This window comes from Candoia aspera, chromosome 4 (genome assembly GCF_035149785.1).
Source record: "Candoia aspera isolate rCanAsp1 chromosome 4, rCanAsp1.hap2, whole genome shotgun sequence".
NCBI classification, from domain to species: Eukaryota; Metazoa; Chordata; class Lepidosauria; order Squamata; family Boidae; genus Candoia; species Candoia aspera.
The window spans coordinates 97,656,916-97,679,280 of NC_086156.1; the positions used below are offsets into that span (position 1 = coordinate 97,656,916).

Here is a 22,365-nt window from a genome sequence, read left to right on the forward strand (position 1 = left end):
GGGTGTACAAAAAGGATGGTAACTGTACAGTAACAGTCCCATCAATGCATGTAAAGGGGCAGGCTTCCATCACACAGCTGGGACTGCCATCTTGACTTCTTCGATGCCCCTACCTGTGATCCTCAGTGAGAAAGTTATATTATGTATACTTTAATTATCGAGCATGTAATGACCAAAATTCTGCCACTAAACACATTTTCAGCTTTTCTCCAGGCTGTGGTTATAACTGTCCAACCCTTTAGGGAAAGACTTTTTTAAAAAGTTTTTGACATAACTCTTTTTTTAAACACCCTTTTCCATACAGGGATTAGCCAAATTCGCCTTGAAAATTCAAACAGGAGTTGAAGAAAAGAAACCTTTCCTGCTGTTAGTGTCTCAGTGCTACTCAGGATCAGTGATATGCGGCTTCTGAGCATGAAAGTTGCATTTTAGCCATCCGGATTATTAACCACTATCATTGTTTTCTGGATTTGACTAATCCTTTCTGAAAGCTATCTGAGAGTGCATCAGCACATTTGTAACAGTGAATTTGAAATAGTAATTATACATTGAATTATACATATTTCCATCTTTCTTAAATATGTTGCCAATCCATTTCACTGAATAACCTTGAGTTCTTCATGTTACGGGAGAGAAAAACCTACATACATTCTCTCTGTATAATGGATTAATTGTCTATCATAGGATTTTTAGATATAATCATCTGATATCTGGAAACAACCTCCCTTAAAGCCAAGGGAGATTACGTCTGAGTAAAACTGCATAGGGGTGCACGCAGGATTAACTTTTTTGCATGTTTTTTGCTCATGATGCTTCAAGATGTGGATTGAATTGATGTTGCAAATCAGACTGGGCATTATGTGGTTTTTGAGCTGATGCTAAACTGCAGCTCCCGTCATCTCTTACTGTTAGTCATATTACCTAAGGCTTCTGGAAGTTGGCGTTCAACATATGGAGGGCTACCTGCTCCCTATTCCTGCTGTAAGACTCAGTAAATAAAGCTCTCACAGCATATTGGGCATTGATGAGGGTGTGTAGAGAGCCACAGATATGATTTTGGAGCAACTGTGCTGAGATGGCTACACAAACCATGCACAAAAACATGTAGACCTGAGAAACAAAGAAAATGCTAGGAAGAAACCTAGGCTGGCTCTGCTCTAATTCCATGGGGTGTAAGGGGAAGAGAAGGAAAAGCACAGTCAGACCTTCAAAATTCTGTTACTACAGCCTGTATCAATAAGTATAATTTAAGTCAAATTTGGGGAGTTGGTTTCCTGATCTGGCCTACCTCAAAGGGCTGACATCAGTCTTCAAACCCTCCTGCATTTTCCCTTCTCTCTCTCTCTCTTTCTCATACCCCAAGAAATTAGGGCAGAGCCTGTCTTCTTCCTATTGTTTTCTTTGATTCTTGGGTTTATAACATGTTTTTACACCTATTTTTGTAACCATGTCTGTGTAGTGTCTCCTAGGTCATCTCTGGTTTTCTTCAGGAAGGGAATATATTGTTGCTATATTAAAAAAAAAAGCAGATACAAGACTGATAATCTAATGGTTTTATTGGCCTCAAAGGATCTTCAGCATCATATTGGAATCCAGATTAAATTCAGTCAGGTTTAGCTCCTCGGTTTAGTCTGAATCAAATATAACTCTCTAAGCTTGTCCCATTTTTCTTTCCATCACTCTCCTCCTGCTGCAACTACATTAACCGTGTGAACTAACATTTCCCATCCTTGGCAACAAGCAGGTCCAGCTTGGATTTTACTTGATCCAGGGCTCGCATCACTTGCTCCAGTTTCTGCAGCACTTGGGGATCAGAGCATGAGGCACAGGAAATCGGGGGTGCTAATGTGGGCTGTGGAACCGTGGTGCCTAGAAGACACAAAGCAAACTTTCTCACACCAATCTGCCACTGCAACTTTTCATACAAAATCAATTGCCATCATTCTTTCCTCACCACCACCCCACCCTTTGCAGTATACAGGTAGTCCTCACTTAACAACCACAACTGGGCCAGGAATTTCAGTTGCTAAGCAAAGCAGTCACTCAGCGAATCTGACCCAATTTTACAGCCTTTTTGGGGGCGGTTGTTAAGTGAATCACTGGGTATTAAGCAAACCACATGGTCATTAAGCGAATCACACAGTCCCCCATTGATTTTGCTTGCCAGAAGCTGGCCAGGAAGGTAGAAAATTGTGATGACATGACCACAGGATGCGTGACAGTTGTAAATGTGAACTGATTGCCAAGCACCCAAATCGTGATCATATGACTGTGGGGATGCTGCAATGGTCATAAGTATGAGGACCAGTTGTAAGTTGTTTTTTTCCAGCACCGTCATAGGTCTGAGCCATCACTGTTAAGTGAGGACTACCTGTATGTAGAGCCCTACACTGGCAACCCAGAGGTGTATGCAGCAATTAAGGGTTCAGCCACATGGCTGTCAATTTGGGAAAGGGGTTATAACTGTTAGGATTTTAACTAACATGAAAAAGCAGGCAGTGACTAACAAGAACTATTTCTACCCCTGAGAAGTGCATAGTCTATGGCTGAATTTTTGTCCATCACATTACAGCAATTAAGGGGCAAGAGTTTTGTTAAGGTGAAAAATTGGCAACTCGTTTATCTTGAGATGCTTAATAAAATTATCTTCCTTTACTTGGCAGTGATTTACTTCTCATGATTAGTATTAAAAGGTAAAGCTTCCTTCAGGTTAAGCCTGACTCCTGGTGACTTCCTGGACATGCCCACGTAGTTTGGAAGTGATTTGCCATTGCCTTCTCCCAAGATATATTTTCAACTTCTGTATCTAATCTAACATACAATCCTAGTATTTTGCAGTGGACTTCTATCCAAGTCTCAACCAGGTTTTGCTCTGCATAGCTTTTCAAAATCAGCCAAGATCACCAGTTGCTGAGTTCATTTTCCTGCAAATTCATGAGCACCATCCCATTCAAGTCAGACCCAGAGGCAATTTTGCCTTCCCTTGGAATGTGGCAAGTTAATTCAGCTACCATGGGAGACGTTACTAAGCTTTGCCTCCATTTATTGATCTGATGCCATTGTGAAGCCATTTATGTGGTGGCCATCACCACATCTGGAATTAAATTCCTCAGATTAATTTTTGTGCGAATGGAATCATTATTAATCAAATAATTCATCTGGTCTTTACTGTTTAGAAAAGTACATACAGCAGCTAAAATAATTCCTGCAATCTTTGATATTCAGTCATGAGTGCCAATGCTTTAGTAGCCAAAACAGCACAATCCATGTACAATAAGAAGATATCAACTAGCCTGGGAGAACTCCATGGTTTACAGGAGGTAAAAAAAAAAAACCCTGGTAAAAAGTCTACGCAGGGGCCACAGAATATCAAAATCTGCTGTAGAAAAGGTTATGGGAAGAGAAAGTGAATGGACTATTTGGGTAAAAACTGTTAAATGTTTGAATTACTAATCAGGAACAGTCCTCACTGCAACATCACTATAATACATGCATAGAATTGCAGGGTACACTTAGCCCTTTCTGCGTATATGGATGGGTGCTCCTCTCTGTTCTCCAAGATCCCAAATCCTATTACCGTGACTGGCACAAATCTTCTCTTTCAGTTGGATATCTATGAGATCTGAGAACTGTCTCAGGACAAAGGTATGCTCCGTGGCAGGGTGGGAAGCCATGGCGTGAAGCTCCCGCTGGACTATTCGGCTTGAGAACAGCGGACCAACCTTCCAGGAAAAAAAAAAGTCAGTGAAAGACCATTGAGTACTGATGGTCCAAGGAAGTCTGTAGAAATGAAGGAGAAGGTTGGGTTCACCCATACTTAGCCCTCTACCCAGTTAGATGGTGAACAGTAAGTTTCAGGGACTACCTATGGCCCAGAATTCATTGCCTCCAAGTTTCTAATGCCCTACAATTATAGGAAACATTGCTGCCTGAATTTCATATATTTTCCTCAAGCTCTGTAAAAGACCCGATTGCAAGTTGTTGGCTGTACCACTGAGGACAGCATTTGTGTTTTTTGTTCCACATTCCCTAGCTAACCAGAATTAGTCCTTTCTTCATAGCATTTTCTGAGTATCTAAAAGGGCCTGCAAAAACACTCTGGGGCTAACCCTGCTTCCCTCACTGTTGCTACATCTGCTGGCAATGTCCCTTAACCAAGATGCAGGTGCTCAGTTTGGAAGGAACAGTGGTGGATACTGTCATGCGCTGCCTACCTCTGAATAACGTTCAGACACTGGTTTGCAAAGCAGGCTCTGGTTTATTTCAGGGTAGGTACAACGTTGGTAGAAAAAAGCTGAGAGTGACAGGAGCGCGCCGGTGCGGGGTTTAAATACCCCGCGCCGGTCAGCGCCCCCTCGCTCTCGGTCACGTCACCCCCCTTTGTCCCATGCGTTGCCCTGCCATTGGTTGAGGGTTTCCAGGATCGCCCATCCTCAGGTTTTCATTCTTCTGCTGATTGCTTTCAGCTGGGCGATCCCCGTTGTATTGCCGCTGATGGCTTAGGTGGCTCCGTGATCCGTTTAGCTATTGTTTGTTAGCCGTTAGTCGTTGTGGGTTGATGGCTACTTAACTTGTACCCCTTCACCTATTTCCTTGTCATTGTCATGAGTGCCATTGCGCTGATGACTTTAGCTCAACGGCACTCATGACATACTGCCCCCTTTCCGAATAGTGTTCTCCCCCGGGTTTCTGGGTTTTCCCCATGGAGCTGTCAAAATGTCACATTTTTTTTTTTTTTTTTTTTCAAAGTTCCCGCCGGAGTAGTTGTCGCCCCTCCCTTTGCTCCTCCCTCTACCACGTGCCTTCCCAGGGTGTGTCCATGGTGCGCATGCTCGGGTTCTGACCTGGCGTGCGCATGCTCCAGCCACACCCTGTTTGTTTGGCTCAGTTCGGCGAGGCGAGAGGCGTGGCTGGTCGGGTGCTTCTCAGCTCCAGGTAGGGCCCTTCTTTTCTTATTTAGAGTGCGTCGCCTTTGTTGTGTCTCTTGGGCGTTGCCCCCAGGTTGCCCTGTTGACTTGCTTGCCACTCCCCCGCGGCCGGGGGGCGGGGGGAGGGTGCTGGCGATCGTTTGTCACCACCCCGTGGGCCCGGGGCGGGGGGAGTGAGTCCCGGGGGGGGGAAGGTCCACCCAAGTCGCGGGCTTGGGGGGGGCCCTTTCCCTTGGGGCACGGGAGGCGGGGGGAGGCCTGCGGGGGGGGTTTGGTTTTGCTGACCTTGGTTGCGGTTTGTCGGGGTATGCCCGGTGAAATGCTCTGGTCAGGTCAGGCGCGTTAACGTTGTGCGCCGCCACCCATTCCGGGTGGGGGAAGTGTTTCCACCTGACCAGATAGTGTAGGGTTCCTCGTTGCTTGCGGGAGTCGAGGATGTCCCTTATCTCGAAGTGGTGTTGCCCGTCGATCATGAGCGGTGCGGGCTGTGGCGTGCTTGGGTGCCATCGGGAGGTGGTTGCCGGTTTTAGGAGGCTGGTGTGGAACACCGGGTGGAGCCTCCGGAGGTTGTGTGGCAGGTCCAGGCGTATTGCTACCGGGTTCACTATTTGCGTGACTCGGAACGGCCCGATGTACTTAGGCCCCAGTTTTTTCGAGGGTTGGGTTGACTTTAGGAACTTGGTGGAGAGATAGGCCATATCCCCCGCCTGGAACGTCGGTTGTAGGCGCCGGTGCTTGTCGGCCTGCTCTTTGTAAGCAGCCTGTGCCTCCTTTAGCGCCGCCGTGATTACTGGCCATGCTTCCGCGATCTTCCGTCCCCAGTCGCTGGCGTCCACCTGGGGTTCCGGGGGTTGAGGTAGCTCCGGGATGGGGACGAAGTCGCGCCCCGAGACTACTTCGAACGGGGTTTTCCCCGTGCTCGTGTGGACGGCGTTATTGTATGCGACTTCGGCGAACGGGAGCAGGTCAGCCCAGTCGTCTTGGTGGTAGTTCGTGTATGATCGTATAAATTGCTCTAAGGTGGCATTAAGAACCTCAGTGGCTCCGTCCGTCTGCGGATGCCAAGCCGTAGATAGGGCCTGTTGGGTCCCCGTCAGCTTCAGGAAGGCCCGCCAGAATTTGGAGGTGAACTGTGTGCCCCTGTCGGTCACCACACGTGCGGGACATCCGTGTAGCCTGTACACGTGGATGAGGAAGAGTTTGGCTAGTTGTTGTGAGGATGGGACCGACGTGCAGGGGATGAAGTGGGCCTGCTTTGAGAAGTAGTCCTTCACCACCCAAATGGCCGTTTTCTTCTGGCTGGGTGGGAGGTCCACTATAAAATCCATAGAGATTTCCTCCCATGGGCGGGAGGGTTCTGCCACCCGTTGCAGTAGCCCCGCGGGTTTGCCTGGTGCCCGTTTGGCCCTAGCGCACGTTGGGCAGGACGCCACGTAGGTTTTTACGTCTCGCCTGAGCGCGGGCCACCAGAATTGGCGCCGTGTTAGGTGTAGGGTCTTGAGGAACCCAAAGTGTCCCGCTTGCTTGGCGTCGTGTGACCTATGCAAGATCGCCTGGCGTTGCGAGTCCGGGACGTAGATTCTGCCTTCCCCCCATGCCAGGTCTTGCGCCATCGTTACCTTGTCGGGGTTTGCCAGGAACCAGGGGTCGGTTTTGAGGGCGGCGGCGAGGTCCTTGCGCATTCCCCCTGGTAGTTGCGGTTGGCTTCTTTCCGTCGCCGGTTGTCCCGCCGTCGGCTGCGCCGTAGCGTCGAGCTGCCTCCGTGCGCCGCTTCGGGTGGTCACGGCCATCCCCAGTTGCGAGGCGGATAGGACCGTCCCAATGGTGTCTGGGGCGGGCTCTTCGTCTTGGGGCAGCCGGGAGAGGGCGTCGGCCAGGAAGTTCTTCTTGCCCGGCATGAACTTCAGTTGGAAATCAAAGCGGCTGAAGAATTGGGCCCATCGGACCTGTTTTGGGCTAAGGCGTCTAGGCGTTCGTAGGGCCTCGAGGTTCCGGTGGTCCGTCCAGACCTCGAATGGTTGGGTGGCTCCCTCGAGTAGGTGTCGCCATGTCTCTAGTGCCGATTTCACCGCGAAGGCTTCTTTCTCCCAGACGTGCCATCGCCTCTCTGTCTCGGAGAACTTCCTTGACAGGTAGGCGCATGGTTTCAGGAGCCCCGTGGAGTCTTTTTGTAGCAGGATGGCTCCCAGGGAGAAGTCTGAGGCGTCGGCTTGGACCACGAACGGCCGTTCTGGGTCCGGGTGCGCGAGGATTGGCTCCGTCGTGAACAGCGCTTTCAGCTTGTCGAATGCGGTCTGGCACGCGGGAGTCCAATTCAGCACTGTGCCTGGGTTCTTGGCGCGTCGGGTGTCCCCCACCCCTTTGGTTTTGAGGAGGTCCGTTAAGGGGAGGGCTATCTCAGCGAACCCCCGGGCGAATGACCTGTAGAAATTCGCGAATCCCAGGAAGCTCTGTAGTTGCCGTCTGTTGCGGGGCCGCTCCCAGTTTAGCACCGCTTCGACTTTTGCGGGGTCCATTTCGATGCCGTCCCCGGAGATTCGATACCCCAAATAGTCTAGGCGCTCTTTGTGAAACTCGCACTTTGTAGGCTTTGCATAGAGCTGCGCCCTTCTGAGCTTGTCGAGGACATGCCTGACTAAGGTTACGTGTTCCTCGTGCGTTTTTGTGTAAATGAGGACGTCGTCGATGTAGACCAGGACCCCTTTAAACAGATGTTCATGCAGTACCTCATTGATGAGCTGCATGAACACCCCAGGGGCCCCCGCGAGTCCGAAGGGCAGTACCTTGTACTGGAACGCGCCTAGGGGGCAGTTAAACGCCGTCTTCCATTCGTCCCCCTCCCTGATTCGGATGCGATAGTACGCCTCGCGAAGGTCCAATTTGGAAAAGACTTTGCCCGTGGACAGGTGGGCGAGCATGTCCTTCACCAGGGGTAAGGGGTATTTGTTGGACAGGGAAGCCGCGTTTAGGCCCCGGTAGTCGGTGCAGAGCCGTAGGGTCCCGTCTTTCTTCTCCCGGAATAAGACGGGGGCTCCGACCGGTGAGCATGCTGGCTCTATGAATCCCCTGTCTAGGTTTTTATCGATGAACTCCCGGAGGGTTGCCATCTCCTTCGGGGTCATCGAATAGATCTTTGGTCTAGGTAAGGGGACGTCGGGCAGTAGGTCGATCCGGCAATCCGTCTTGCGGTGGGGGGGTAGTTGGTCGGCTTCTGCCTCTCCGAAGACCTCGGAGAAGTCGGCGTATTGTTCTGGTAGGTCTGCTGTGGTAGCGGCATTGTCTTGTGTGGTCGCCTCCGCTCGTCCTACCGTGGGGTTGCTTTTGCCAGCTGGTACTGGTGCTCGATACTCGCCGTCGCCGAATGTGAAGGTGCGGGTCGCCCAGTTGATCCGCGGGTTGTTTTTCGCGAGCCATGGCATCCCCAGGACTGCAATGGGCCGTCCGATGGGCGTGACTACGAACGATGTGCGCTCGGTGTGAGTGCCCATTTGCAGGGTGACCGGCTCGGTTTGTAGCGTGGCTGGTTTCCCTCCCGCTGTAGAGCCGTCCAGCTGGTGGAATGCCAGCGGCGTGGGGAGGGGGAAGCAGCGGAGGTCGAGTTTGGCGACTAGGTCGGGGTGGATGAGGTTTTTTGAGCACCCCGAGTCCACTAGTGCCGCGGCCGTGGTGGCTCCGTTGCCGGCAGAGAGTTGAATTGCTGCCAATATTACGGAGCTTTTGTCGTTTCGTTGAGGTGGTCCGCGTTGCTGTTCCACCGCCTGCCTCGCCACGCGTCTCAGAGCAAGCGGGGAGCATTTCCCGCCGGCTGGTCGGGGTCGGTATTGTCCTCTTCCCCCCAGTAAGCGTCCCAGCCCTCTTCCGGTGTCGCTGTGGCCACGGTCATTCGGCGGTGAGGGGGCGGCCCCGGGTTGGGTGGTTTGGGGCTGATTTTCGGGGCGGGCTTGGGCGCGCTGGTCGGCGGTCGGTTGGCGAAGCAATCCGCCGTCTTGTGCCCTAATTTGCCACACCTCCCGCAGGGCTCCCGGTTGAACTTCTTTTTTGGGTATATGGGGCCGGCCATCCCCCCGTGTGGTGCGGGTACCTTTTTCCCGACATAGTTTGTGTCTTCCGTGGTTGTCATCAGGAAGGTGCGGTGCGCGTGTTCGGCTTTCCCCGCGAGGTGGATCCACCCGTGTAACGTTTCTGGGTCGTCGCGGTAGAGGGCCCATTGGAGAACGTCGCGGTTGAGCCCCCTTTTGAAGATTTCCAGCAGGGTGGTCTCAGACCAGTCGCAGACCTTTCCCGCGAGGGCTTTGAACTCCAGGGCGTAGTCAGGGACCGTGCGTGTGCCCTGTTTAAGTCTCTGGAGTGCGCTTTTCGCCCGTACTTTAGCTAGGGGGTCTTCGAAGTAGTTTTTCATCTCTTTGATGAAAGCAGGGAAGGTGGCGAGGGCGGGGGAGCTGGACTCGTACAGTTGGACGTACCAGTCCGCCGCCCTGTCTTGGAGTTTGATCGCCACGGCGGCGATCTTGTCGGCCTCGGAGTCATAGGAGTGTCCGTGCCTCCCCATGAACTCCCTAGCGTTGGTCACGAAAAACGAGAGTTTTGAGGGGGTCCCATCGAAAAAGATGGGGAAGTCCTTTGGGGCCCGGGCGTTTTGTGCGGCCCCGCCTCTCGCTTCCCGGGGTGTGGTGTCGGCCGCCTGTGCCGTCTGCTGGCTCTCTGCTGGCCCGTGTGGGTTCGGTGCTTCGCTCGGGGTGTGGGCTTGTGCGGGGACGTCGTTGGGTGGCGCGGGGGGCATGAGCGCCTGGAGCATGGTCCGGAGTTCCGTCAGCTGAGCCCGCATGGCCGCGAGTTCAGCTCGTGCCTCCTCGTCCACAGCCCGCGCCGCCGCTGGGGCCGGTTCCGTTGGCGCGTCCTCGGGGGTGGGTTGCCGGTGGGGTTCATCGTCCCTCCGCCGCGGGTCCGCTTCCTCCTCCGTCTGATGGGTGTCTCCGTCGTCCTTCTCCGTGTCGCTCACCGTGGGGCTGTCGCTCCACGCCCGTTGCTGGGGTGCGATGTGGGGCGCGGGGTCCTCCGCTGGTTTCGGAAGTCGTGCTGCTCCCTCCCGCGGTCGGGTTGCCTCCGTCGCCATCTCCCCTTGGGGTTGGAGCTGAGGCTCGGGTCGGGTGGGGTGGGCGTCCATGGCTCCGGGAGTCCGCGGTGCCTCTGGCCTCGGTCGGTCCTCCTCTGTCTCTTGCCGCGCGGCTCGCCCTCCTTGCCCGCGTCGTTCCGGCCTCATCTTGCTGGTCTTCTCGCCGTCTACTCCTCCCGCGGCTCGTTGTCGTCCGGTGGGGCTCGGCGAGGCTGAGTTTATGACTCTCAGCTTTATGTCATGCGCTGCCTACCTCTGAATAACGTTCAGACACTGGTTTGCAAAGCAGGCTCTGGTTTATTTCAGGGTAGGTACAACGTTGGTAGAAAAAAGCTGAGAGTGACAGGAGCGCGCCGGTGCGGGGTTTAAATACCCCGCGCCGGTCAGCGCCCCCTCGCTCTCGGTCACGTCACCCCCCTTTGTCCCATGCGTTGCCCTGCCATTGGTTGAGGGTTTCCAGGATCGCCCATCCTCAGGTTTTCATTCTTCTGCTGATTGCTTTCAGCTGGGCGATCCCCGTTGTATTGCCGCTGATGGCTTAGGTGGCTCCGTGATCCGTTTAGCTATTGTTTGTTAGCCGTTAGTCGTTGTGGGTTGATGGCTACTTAACTTGTACCCCTTCACCTATTTCCTTGTCATTGTCATGAGTGCCATTGCGCTGATGACTTTAGCTCAACGGCACTCATGACAGATACAGGTTGAATTTGTTATTTCTGATCATATTATATTTGGTAGCTCTGCGAAATTGTTTTATAATGTGTTTTATATTGAAATTTTATTGTGTATTGTTTTATATTGTAAACCACCCAGAGTTCCTCTGTTCGGAAGAGATGGGCGGTGACAAATTTGACAAATAAATAAATAAATAACTCTTAACAGCTTAAAATAATTCTACAGATAATAGAGGGACAACAAAGTTACAGAAATTGGTAGAAACAAGCCAGATGTCCAAGATTGCAAAGGGTGGCTAAGTTGCTGGTCTGCAAAACAGAGAGGAAAGGATGGGAATCCTGGCCAAATATCTTCATCTGCTACCTGAGCTTGTGTTTAACCAACCCACCTTCAACCAATCATGCTTCATTCAGGAATGTTGCGAGCACTTGCGGTGTTACCAAAGCAGAGCATAGTTTTGCAGGCTCCTTCAAGTTTTCCATAAGGAATAATGATTAAGTCTATATTGCTATATTGTGTAATTACATGCTATCATTATTCCAAATATCCCTCCTTATCTCCAAAAAGGTTTCCCCTGCCCTAAACCGACACCTGAACCACTAGACCCCTGGCTCTCAGTTTAAGCAAAGAAACACAGTGTTTCTCAAAATTGGCAACTTTAAGACGTGGACTTCAACTCCCAGAATGCTGGCTGCGGAATTCTGGGAACTGAAGTCCACATGTCTTAAAGTTGCCAGCTTTGAGAAACACTGCACTAACACATCCATCACCACACTCAGAAATTTAATTTTTAATCCAGGAAATCTGGAAGGGAAGGTGAACATTGTTGCAGGGTCTAATGTTACAGCATCCTCAACAGGCAAAATCAGGGGGAAAGGATTTACCAAGGAGGGCAACCAGAAAATGGAGCCTCTGCCTGATAAACTGGCATAGGTGCTTGCAGTCAAGTTGCGGGTAACTGGTGTATTATCTATCACAAAGCAACACCAAAACAGCTCCGACAAAATCTGTAAGGGTGACATCTTCAGTTTGCAGATGTTGATAATTACAGATCAACTACTACTCTAGGTTTCAAATAGGTTAATTATTAAGCTTTACCAGGCTGGACTGATTTTCTGTAAAACACAGTTTCCAATCAGCCTTTGAAGTCTGCAGACTCGATAAGCAAGAAAAGATTCCTCTCGGTTGCTACCTGATTGCACGCCTGGCCCTCTTGAAACTTTGGGAAGCGGTTGCAATTGGAAAACTTTTATGCTTAACCCTAGCTTTTAAAATACAGGTAGTCCTTGTTTAGCTACCACAATTGGGACCGGTAACTCAGTCATTAAGCAAAGTGGCCGCTAAGTGAAACTGCAACTATGCTTATGATCTTACTTCAGTTTTCGTTTGCTTTACTGACCTGCAAAGGTCATTAGATGCAAAGAGTGGTCACAAAGTTACTTCTTCATCACTGTCGTAACTGTGGTCGCTAACTGATGTGGTCGCTAAACGAGGATTACCTGTATCACAGACAGACAACCTTTCTGAGTACATTTGAAAGTCTGAGAGTGTGATGTGGGCATACTCACAAAATGGTTGCTGTGGGAAGGGGAGATTTGCTTACTAGTAAAATGGGTGCTATGATCCGACACAAAACATCCGTACAGCAGAAGGCAAATTGGTGAAAAAGCTCTATACTATCCCTTTTAGCTCTCCCCAGGATATTATCCCCATATTACATGTATTTTTTTTTCCTGGACTAGCACTGGGCTGAAGCCAATGACTGTTTTTATTCTGGTAGCAATGATGATAACGTGTGATAATAATAGTTATTAATCTGTGCCTTTACAAAGGTGTGGTACAAATCCAAAGAACCCAGTAATTACAAAATTCCATCCAATAAAAGTAGTTCAGACATAACAGTCTAAGCAATAAGCACGTATTCACACTCACACAGACCAAACAAAACAACATCCCACAATACCTCCATTAATTCTAACAAAACAAGAATTAATCTAGGAATGGTTACGTTTAAAGGGAGAAGGGTGGGATAACCAGGCCCCACACTCACCCCAACTACTAGGGTTACCAGGTTACTTTGCCTGACCAGGCAAAGGAGGACATGGACAATTGGAGAGGAGGACCAATGGGGGGAAAGTTGGACACACCAACTCTCTTCATGCTGGCTAGGGGATTCTGGGAATTGAAATCCACCCATCTTCAAGTTGCCAAGGTTGAGAAACGCTGATCTAAGCCCCCTGAGCTAAAGGGCGGGATAGCAAAATGCGGAAATAAATTGCAAGACAGGCAAACAAGCCAGACCTCACCCCAACAGCGAAGCGTGTGATTCTAGCCCTGTCAGCCTCCGGGATGACCTCTGCATACTCCAAGGGGTCCCCGGCTTTCTCCCCGTCGGTCACGACCACCAGGAACTTCTTGGCGTTGCTGCGAGCGCCTTTCTGTGGGGTGAACTGCTCCCTTATAAATGGGGGGAGAGAGAGAGAGACAGAAGTGCCACTGCCCACTTCTTTCCCAGACCCATCTCCTGGCCCAGCAGACAGACATTCCAAGGGTGGAGCGTTCCCCAGCAGCAATAGCTCCATGGTAGGGGAAGCGGCTGCCCAGCTCCCACAAAAGCAAGGAAGGTCCCCAGGCCCAGGTTGGGGAAGGGGAAAGGACACCCAGAGGCCTACACAGCTTTCTTGATGGCAGTGGCCGTGTAGGAAGAGCCACCCAGCTGTCTGGCGTGTTGTAGCAGGTTGTTTAGGTTTCGATGGTTTTGGAAATGTCTGAAGTCAAAATGCTCCCGAAAGGTGTTGGAGAACTGCAGGAGGGAGAACTGAGGAGGGAAGGAAAAGGAGGATGAATGTGGAAGCAGCCTTCCAGAACTTTGGAAAAATTCCTATTGATTGATTGATTAGCTGAGTTTCCACAACAGGCAAGGTCAGCCTTTCCCAAGCTGGTGTTTTCAAATGGCAATGGAACATACATTATTTGGCCACTTTCAAGGTTTTTGAAACTTTTAATTCTCCAGAGTACCACCCTGTGTCACCAACCTCAATCTGACCATGCTGGAGAAAAAGGAGTTGCTGAGCTAGCATTTAAAAAAATTAACCCCTTTTCTCACCAATTAAACACGTCACTGTGTTAACATCAGTGGAGGCATGTCTGTGTCACATCTGACTTTGCTGTTGTTACAGGTCGCTATGCATAAAACAGCCTTCCCCAGCCAGATATCCTTCAGATATATTTGGCTTCACCTTCCATCCCATCATATCTAGCTGGCATATCCACCTTTTCTAAGGATTATGCAAACTGAAATCCAGCACATCTGAAGGGCACTAGGCTGGGAAGGCTGGTCTAAAGGCAATTTTCATTGCCTCTTACCCATTTTGCCTTTACCTGATCTAAAGGCAATTTCCATTGTCTTTCATCATTCTCTATCTACCTCTCCCAACCCCACAACAGTTATACACAAACACATATATGTATTCCTTTCTCAGAACTATATTCCATACATCTGTTGCAATGGATGCTGATCCCCTAATGCCCCATGGTTGGTTTTATTTCATTATTTTTTCCTTTCTTTTTTATTTTGTCTCTACAAATTAAATTGTAAACCTCTTGGGAAGTTCTTTTCTTTCACCAGTTCTTACCATGACCCACAAAGATATTCCACCCCCCTCCGCAAGTCTATGATGGGCTGCCTCACCCTGCCTTATGAAGACCAGCTCAGAAGAACAAAATGTTTTCCCAGAAAGTGCATTCCCTCCCATTCACTTGGCTTCTGATAGCAATCCACATCAGAAATTGTTCCCTCTTTGGGATTCTCCACCCCTCCACTGACCAGAGTATCTTCAGGAAAGAAGTTACAGAAGAGTCCAACGAACAACTTCAGTGCAAGGAATTCCCTAGGTGTAATGCTGCTTGACCCATCAATCAGCAACACAATGTCTCGGGCATCATTTGGACAATCTGGAGAGAAAGAAGCAAAGTAAAGACTCTCCTTTCAAAGCCAAAGCTATCCTCTTCCATTCTTAGCTTATCACAGCCAGTGTCCAGCTGAGTGCCTCCTGTATATTTTAATACCTTCTAAACAAACTGGTGAATATTTTTTTCAACTTGGAATTATATTCTTCTCCTTTTTAATATCTGCATGAAACCGCTGGGTGAGATCATCCATCTCCACGGGATGAGGTACCATCAATATGCTGATGATACTCAGCTATACATTTCCGTCCCGGGAGAAGAAAGTGATGCTGTGGCTGCCCTTTCCAGGTGCCTGGGGGCTCTTGGGGTCTGGATGGGGAACAACAGGCTTCAGCTGAACCCTGGTAAGATGGAGTGGCTGTGGGTTAACGGCCCCTCAGCTCCTAGGAATTTACCATCTTTAGTCCTGGATGGGGTTGCACTGCCCCAGACAGACTCGGTGAGTAACTTGGGGATCCTCTTGGACTCACGACTCCTGCTCAAAGAGCAGGTGGCAGTCGTGGCCAGAAGGGCCTTTGCGCAACTTCATGTTGTGCGCCAGTTACGCCCCTTCCTGGAGCAAGAGGCCCTTCGAACGGTCACTCATGCCCTGATCATCTCCCATATCGACTACTGTAATGCGCTCTACATGGGGCTACCCTTGAAGAGTATCCGGAAGCTACAGCTGGTCCAAAATGCGGCTGCGTGGATGATTTTAGATGCTTCAAGATCAGCACATATAACTCTGCTGCTCCACGAGCTGCATTGGGTGCCAGTTTGCTTCCGGTTCCAATTCAAGGTGTTGGTTATCACCTTTAAAGCCCTACATGGCATGGGTCCAGGTTACCTAAGGGACCGTCTCACCCCCATCACATCAACCCATCCCTCCCAGTCATGCAGAGAGGGTATGCTACAGACCCCATCTGCAAGAGAATTCCATCTGGCGGGGTCCAGGAGGCGAGCCTTCTCTGCAGTAGCTCCCGCCCTTTGGAACATCCTTCCCCCTGAAATACGGTTGGTCCCCTCTCCTCTGGACTTCAGAAAACAGCTGAAAACCTGGTTCTGTCATCATGCTTGGAGTGGGGAGAGGAAGAGCCATTCCTGGGGCCGGTTAGTTCCCTAGCCCTGCCTGGACCAGCCTTATCCCTTATGGGCTGAATTGATCTGCCCTTATTTGGATTTTATTGTATTTTATATTGTATTTTATATTTATTGGAATATTAGTATTATTTATAATTTTATTGAATTTTAAATTGTTTTTAATGTGAACCGCCCAGGGTCCCCCATGTGGGGGAGATGGGCGGTGATAAAAATCTGATAAATAAATAAATAAAATAAATATTCCATTGTGGGAAGTTTCACTGGCTGAGGTTCCAGTTCCATCAATTTTAAAGATACTATCATCTTACTAGAGGCAAAAAAAATGCTGGCAACATCCTTTCTCATCCTTAAAAAAATATCTTTCCAAAATAATCCTGATATGTTGTGAATGAACAATAAAGAAGTGCACTTGAGCACATACAGAATGCCCTTTTCATGACTTTAATATCATCCTGATGTTATGTTGCTTTCAAAGTGTGGTTGATGCAACCCATTTGCACTGACATCGAACCCCTTTCATTTCTAATCAATAAACAGCTAGAAATTATGGATGACAACTCACCATACTGTATATAGCTTATACCCAAGCCTGTCTTCAGAAAAGTGCAATTTGTTAACAAAAATGAAAACTGAGATTTCTAAAAAGTTGACTTTTGACAGGGTTATCCTAACTGTTAACCCTTAACCCTAAATTTAAAACAACACACTCTACAAACATTAAATAGAAAAGAAGAGATGTCATTACTTATTTTCAGTGAATCTAGGAGCTCTCCCATTTAAAGATAAATTATTAAAGATAAAGAAACTGGTCTTTCTTTCAGGTAAATACAGTAATAGGTTTTTCTCATTTCTATAGAGTTAAACATACACAGAACCCTGAAATACAGCCAAAAGTACCAGCTCTGGTTTGCAAAGATCCAGCTGACCAATAGATGACAACAAAGATAGTTTAATTTTCCTCTGATGTAAGCTGCTTAGGGGTTTTTTTTAGCAACAATAACACATTGCATAAAAATTTTGCACTGAGGCAGTAAATATATATGATAACCCTACCCAGCTTGGGAATCCGCAGTTGTTTTGGACTTCAGTTACAATGCATTGTTCATGCTACCTCTGTAGGGGAGTTGAAGTCCAAGATGCCAGAGGATCAGTGTTGGGGATAGCTGACCTAGCATTCCTCTTTCCAAATTCTCAATCTTTACACTATTTGCTTACCTTGATTTTTTGGATTTCTCTGAGGAGCTTTTGTGGCAAGAGCTTCAGAGAGATCAAAACCATCTCCTGACGCTGTGCAAGAGGAAAATAGAGAACCATTGTCAAAAATATCAATACAATTTTGGACAGAAGATACTAATTTTCCAAGACATTGCTTATGTATGTATGTATGTACACACACACACACACAATACACACACACACATACATACACACACTGTATGTGGGTATATGCATATTGATTGTGTGAATGCAGGTATATAAGAGAGGAAGGAACGAAATTGAAAGGATCTGATCATTTTTATCTCTATTTCTTGACTGTATTTTTTTTTAATCCATTCAGTTGTGTCCGATTCTCAGAGACTGCCTGGACAAGTCCCTGCAGTTTTCTTGGACAGGTTTTTCAGAGGTGGTTTGCCCTTGCCTCCTTCCTAGGGCTGAGAGAGAGTTGGTTTCCACATTGGCTTGGTTTGGAGTTTTTTTAGGGATGGGTGGGCCATGGCCCCAGGCTGCTGTTGAGTTCCCATATTTGTGGTCCCCAGGGCAATGATCACGACTCTGATCACGACTGAACACTGGAAGCACAATTTCCTGGCACTTTAAAGTGGGACACACATGGAAAGTATAGCATAAACTCTAAAAGAGGCACATCACAGTTCAAGAGGGGGGGGGGCTAAAAATTTCCCCCTAACCTTAGGTATGATGTGGCTGCTACCACTTGGAGCCTTTAGTCTAGCCTTAAAAAACTAGCTGTGCCAACTGATCACCAAAAGGTGCCGAATCTTCAGAGCTGCCCATTCTGTGTCCATCAACAGCTCCTGCCTGACACAATCGTCTCTCTTTACTCGACAACAGGGCCAGCTGTAGTTGAAGTATTTGTACCCACCTGCTACTCCAAGGAAAAGGAAGGTGACAAGAAAACCTCCAAGTGCTCCCATGGCTGGACTCGAAATTGCTGTCTGTTAGTTTTTTGTCCTCTGAGGGCAAAGGCTGGTTTTGAGGGTAAGCTGGAGGCCGAAAGGGCACTGACCAGAACAAGTCATCTGAATAAAAAGCAACTTCATGTTCCTGGCAGTAGCAGCCACTCTCTGGTGTACAAACATTTGCACCGTTAGGTCCTTGAACTCTCAAGCAGTGGCCATGTTGATTTACTATAATAAAAAACTGCAGAGCCTGCTCTTGCCACGTGCAGCGATTACACACGGCAGCCTTAAGAGACTTGTCTTCCATACTATTTTTTTGGTATAAATTTTATTAAAGGTTTTAAAAAGGAGATAAAAACTAACAAGAGCTCATACAGAATAAAGAAAAAAAGGAAGAGAAAGGAAGAGAAAAAGACAAAGACAAAAGTGCAGAAAGAAAAGATAAAAAGAAATAGAAGAAGCTTCTGATTTTTTTTGCAGCAAATACAAACATTTGTTTTATTTATTTATTTATCAAATTTGTCACCGCCCATCTCCTCCGAATGGAGGGACTCGTTCGGAGGGGCGGTTTACAACATAAAACAATAACTATACAATAAAATTCCAGTATAAAATATAGACTAAAACAGTTTTAAAAACTACCAAATATAATAAAATCCCGATGGCTATGGTCTCATTCAGTCCTTGCGTAGGCTTGATTGGCCTATGCAAGGCATTAGCCAACCACAAGTATGATTATTCTCCTCCCTGCCCCAAGCCCGATGGCAGAGCCAGGTCTTCAATTTCCTCCGGAAGTCTAGGAGTGATGGGGCTAATCTCACCTCCGGGGGCAAGATGTTCCACAGGGCGGGCACCACTGCAGAGAAGGCCTGCCTCCTGGACCCCGCCAGTTGGAATTCTCTTATTGACGGGGTCCACAGCATGCCCTCTCTGCATGACCAAGTGGGACGGGCTGATGAAGCGGGGAAAAGGTGGTCCCTCAGGTAACCTGGTCCCGTGCCATGTAGGGCTTTAAAGGTGATAACCAACACCTTGAATTGGACCCGGAAGCAAACTGGTACCCAGTGCAGCTCGCGTAGCAAAGGTGTTATATGCGCCCTTCTAGGGGCACCAAAAATAGCCCATGTGGCCGCATTCTGGACCAGCTGAAGCTTCCAGATACTCTTCAAGGGTAGCCCCATGTAGAGCGCATTGCAATAGTCTATATGGGAGATAACAAGGGCATGAGTGACTGTCCGAAGGGCCTTCTGATCCAGGAAAGGGCTTAAATGGTCCACAACATGCAGCTGTGCAAAGGCCCTTCTGGCCACGGCTGCCACCTGCTCTTCGAGCAGGAGCCGTGAGTCCACGAGCACCCCCAAGTTACGCACTGGGTCTGTCTGGGGCACTGCAACCCCATCCAGAACCAAAGATGACAAAGTCCCGGATATGGGAGAGCCCTTAACCCACAGCCACTCCATCTTACCAGGGTTCAGCTGAAGCCTGTTGTTTGCCATCCAGACCCCCTCAGCCCACAGACACTCAGAGAGGGTGGTCACAGCATCACTTACTTCACCCGGGATGGAGATATACAATTGAGTATCGTCAGCATACTGATGATACCTCATCCAATGGTGATGGATGATCTCACCCAGCGGTTTCATGTAGATGTTAAATAGGAGAGGAGAGAGAACCGAACCCTGCAGCACCCCACAAAGGAGGGGTTGAGGGTTGGACCTCTCACTCCCTATCACCACCAGTTGGGACTGGCCCTGGAGGAAGGAGGTGAACCAGCGCAGAACCATGCCACCCACCCCCAACTCCCTGAGCGGACCCAAAAGGATACCATGGTATCAAAAGCCGCAGAGATTTCAAAGTTATCTCTTACTCTATGGTTACAAAAGAAAAGCTCACTTTTTCTATTATCTATTTTTTTTTATAATCATCAAAACAACCTAAGTGCATTTTTTTCTGTTTCATGCAAAAAGTCTAGAAGGTGTCAGCCCTCCCAGGTAGACCAGACAGGAAACACAACCAGATAAGCCAATTCTACTTTATTGTAAGGCTACATTAATAGAATCTTGCAAGTCTGAAAGTACAAATCTCCCATCCTCCCTATTTACTGCCTGAGTAGTTAGGGCAGGTCCTTCCTAAGTTTCTTTCTCTGGCTGTTGCTCTGTTGCGGGCTCCTTTCTCTTTTATCTGATTGTTCCCTAGGCGGCATCTCTTCCCTCTTCCATTTCTTGGCCCACTTCTTCTGTCATAGTTTCCCACCACTTCTTCCTCTTTTCTTACCAAGAAACATCTAATCAGGAGGGAAAGACAGAATAGATGCAGTGTGTTTTTCAATTGCTAGCGCTAGAAGGCATCCATTTAGAAGAACCCCGAGTTTCTAGGAAAGGTGGTACAGTGATCTAGATGGTACCTTCAAAGCCTCTAGTTCAGATGGTCAGATATTTGCCGCAAAGTGAAGCTTGTGATGTAGGAAGCTAGAGCCAGGAGCATAACTACTGAAAACCCTGGATTATGACATACACAAATATACGACGCCTTAGGTAGTCGTCAGTGGCATCTTTAATGATGGATGGATGTCATTATACGTACATGGATAGATCCTTACTGAATATGCCCATGACTAGTTTCCAAGACTTATTTCCAAGATTTGCTTTGATGTTTGGCAGCTTTGCTCTCACAGCAGATTGTGGCTCAGATTCTCCCAGAAGTTTTGCTAACCAGCAATTAAAACACAAACCACTGCTCTGTCTAATACCCACCCTCTTATCTTCTAAGTGCCCTAATGGTCACTATTCGCGAAAGATATGTTGTCATTCATACAGTAAGGTGTTCAGGGCTTTGCCACCCAGATTAGAGTTTCAGAAATACCACAAAGACAATTATTTTAAATCCAACACTCTTGCCTTGCTACTACTTCAATGTGAACCAAAAAAGCAAATGAATCTAGCATTTTAAGATCTCTCAACCAAGCCACTGTGAAAAAGTATGGTTAACATATACTCTGAAGTTCCACTTTTAAAGAAAAGCATCAAAGTAGCTTCACATTCTGTATTATAAACATCTGAATTCTGTGTCTGGTGGACCATGTCCAACTGGTCAGCTCATTTGTTGTATAATGTTTAAATGAACATGAATTTGTTCTGGGATATCTGTACTTTTATCATTCTGTGCAGAAACTCATGCCCTGCCCACTTATGTGGGGAGCTGGATAGGTCGACTATTTGCTGGCCAGGCATTGGCCTTTTGATTTGAAGCCAATCAATAGCTATTTCAGGAACTGATTTCAAGAATAGAAAAAAATATTTATCTTGATCATGGCAGGTTTAGATTCAAAATGAATCTAGAACCTGGATCCAGGCAGATTTGAGTTGTATTTCTTCACCACCATCTCTCTTCAAAGATTTGATCTTGCAGAATGGAAGTCAAGATAACACTGGGATCAAATGTTAAGGGGATATCTATGCACATCATTTCAACTGCCTGCATTTATTCATTCTACTGACCTATTAAGTTAATGAAAGCCAACTCATCCTGTGGTTCCCCTGTATTTAATGTTCTCTAAGTGTGTTTGTCTATATTCCCCCATGATACAGCAATAGTACAGTATATCTGGATGGCATCTAATTCAGAAAATAGCTTTAATACTCCCTGAAAACCAGTTGGACCCATTTGTGAAGAAGGTTGCCACATGAAATGGTGAGAAGCTTTCAGACAGAGACTGGATGGTCATTGGTTGGAGACACTCTCATATAGTATTTCTCAATGTTGGCAACTTTAAGATGTGTGGACCTCAATTCCCAGAATTCCCTAGCCATCTTAAAGTTGGCAAGGTTGAGAAACACTAGTAGATCCTGCACTGAGCAGGGGATTGGATTAGATTAGATTAGATTATCTCTAATGTGCCTTCAAACTAATGATTCATTAGAAGCTGAGAACAGTTGCCTGGTTCCCCTAGCTGTGCAGGACAGAGGCAGTTTCACCTGCTGGATTTCTGTCTGTAATGTAATCGCTACAGAAACAGAACTTTCAAACAAACCATGTTTGTCATTTCCTGATAAAAGTTTGATTTGTTGGTTCCTGTCAGCCCACACTCTGAACTTTTATCAGGCAACTTCTGAAAAGCAGCTGTGCCTAAACTTTCTGGGAAATAAGCAGAATTCCATCAGGCACTTTGGTGCATCTTCAAACATCATCCTCTGAAATTGGCTCAGTCATGCAACTGCTAATAGGGGAAGAGCTCAACCTGAAACAAGTATAGCTACCAGTTACCACACGCTTGACCTTTCTCTTCAGCTTGAGAATGTAAGACGTAATGTCTTGGCTGAGATTTGTAATCATGGAGAATAATCCTCCCCCTGGCCCCCGCTGTCCACAAAGAAGTAGTTTTAAAGGTGATGAGAAGATGTGAGATGGATGGGGAAAGCACCATTACTGAGATAGAACAATTCCCCACCCCACCCCCATGCTCTGT

At 47.9% G+C, this 22,365-nt stretch overlaps 1 protein-coding gene across 1 annotated transcript; it reads right to left on the reverse strand.

Moving 5' to 3' along the window:
- Positions 1-1,538: 1,538 nt before the first annotated feature.
- LOC134495580 (integrin alpha-M-like) lies at positions 1,539-18,000 on the reverse strand. Its single transcript, XM_063301102.1, has 7 exons — positions 17,864-18,000; positions 16,978-17,049; positions 14,540-14,667; positions 13,386-13,531; positions 13,020-13,170; positions 3,578-3,722; positions 1,539-1,869 (listed from the first exon to the last, which is right to left on the reverse strand). The coding sequence occupies exons 1-7, from the start codon at positions 17,913-17,915 to the stop codon at positions 1,715-1,717; spliced, it is 849 nt and encodes a 282-aa protein (XP_063157172.1). The 5' UTR covers positions 17,916-18,000; the 3' UTR covers positions 1,539-1,714.
- Positions 18,001-22,365: the final 4,365 nt, after the last annotated feature.

Bases quoted from the DNA above. Each gene is read 5' to 3' on its own strand.
- LOC134495580 (XM_063301102.1), bottom strand. From the start codon at position 17,915: ATGGGAGCACTTGGAGGTTTTCTTGTCACCTTCCTTTTCCTTGGAGTA. The intron at 14,668-16,977 runs GTAAGCAAATAG...CTTTCTCTCCAG, and splicing joins GAGAAATCCAAAAAATCAAG to ATTGTCCAAATGATGCCCGA. The intron at 3,723-13,019 runs GTGAGGTCTGGC...TTTTCCTGGAAG, and splicing joins TCACACGCTTCGCTGTTGGG to GTTGGTCCGCTGTTCTCAAG.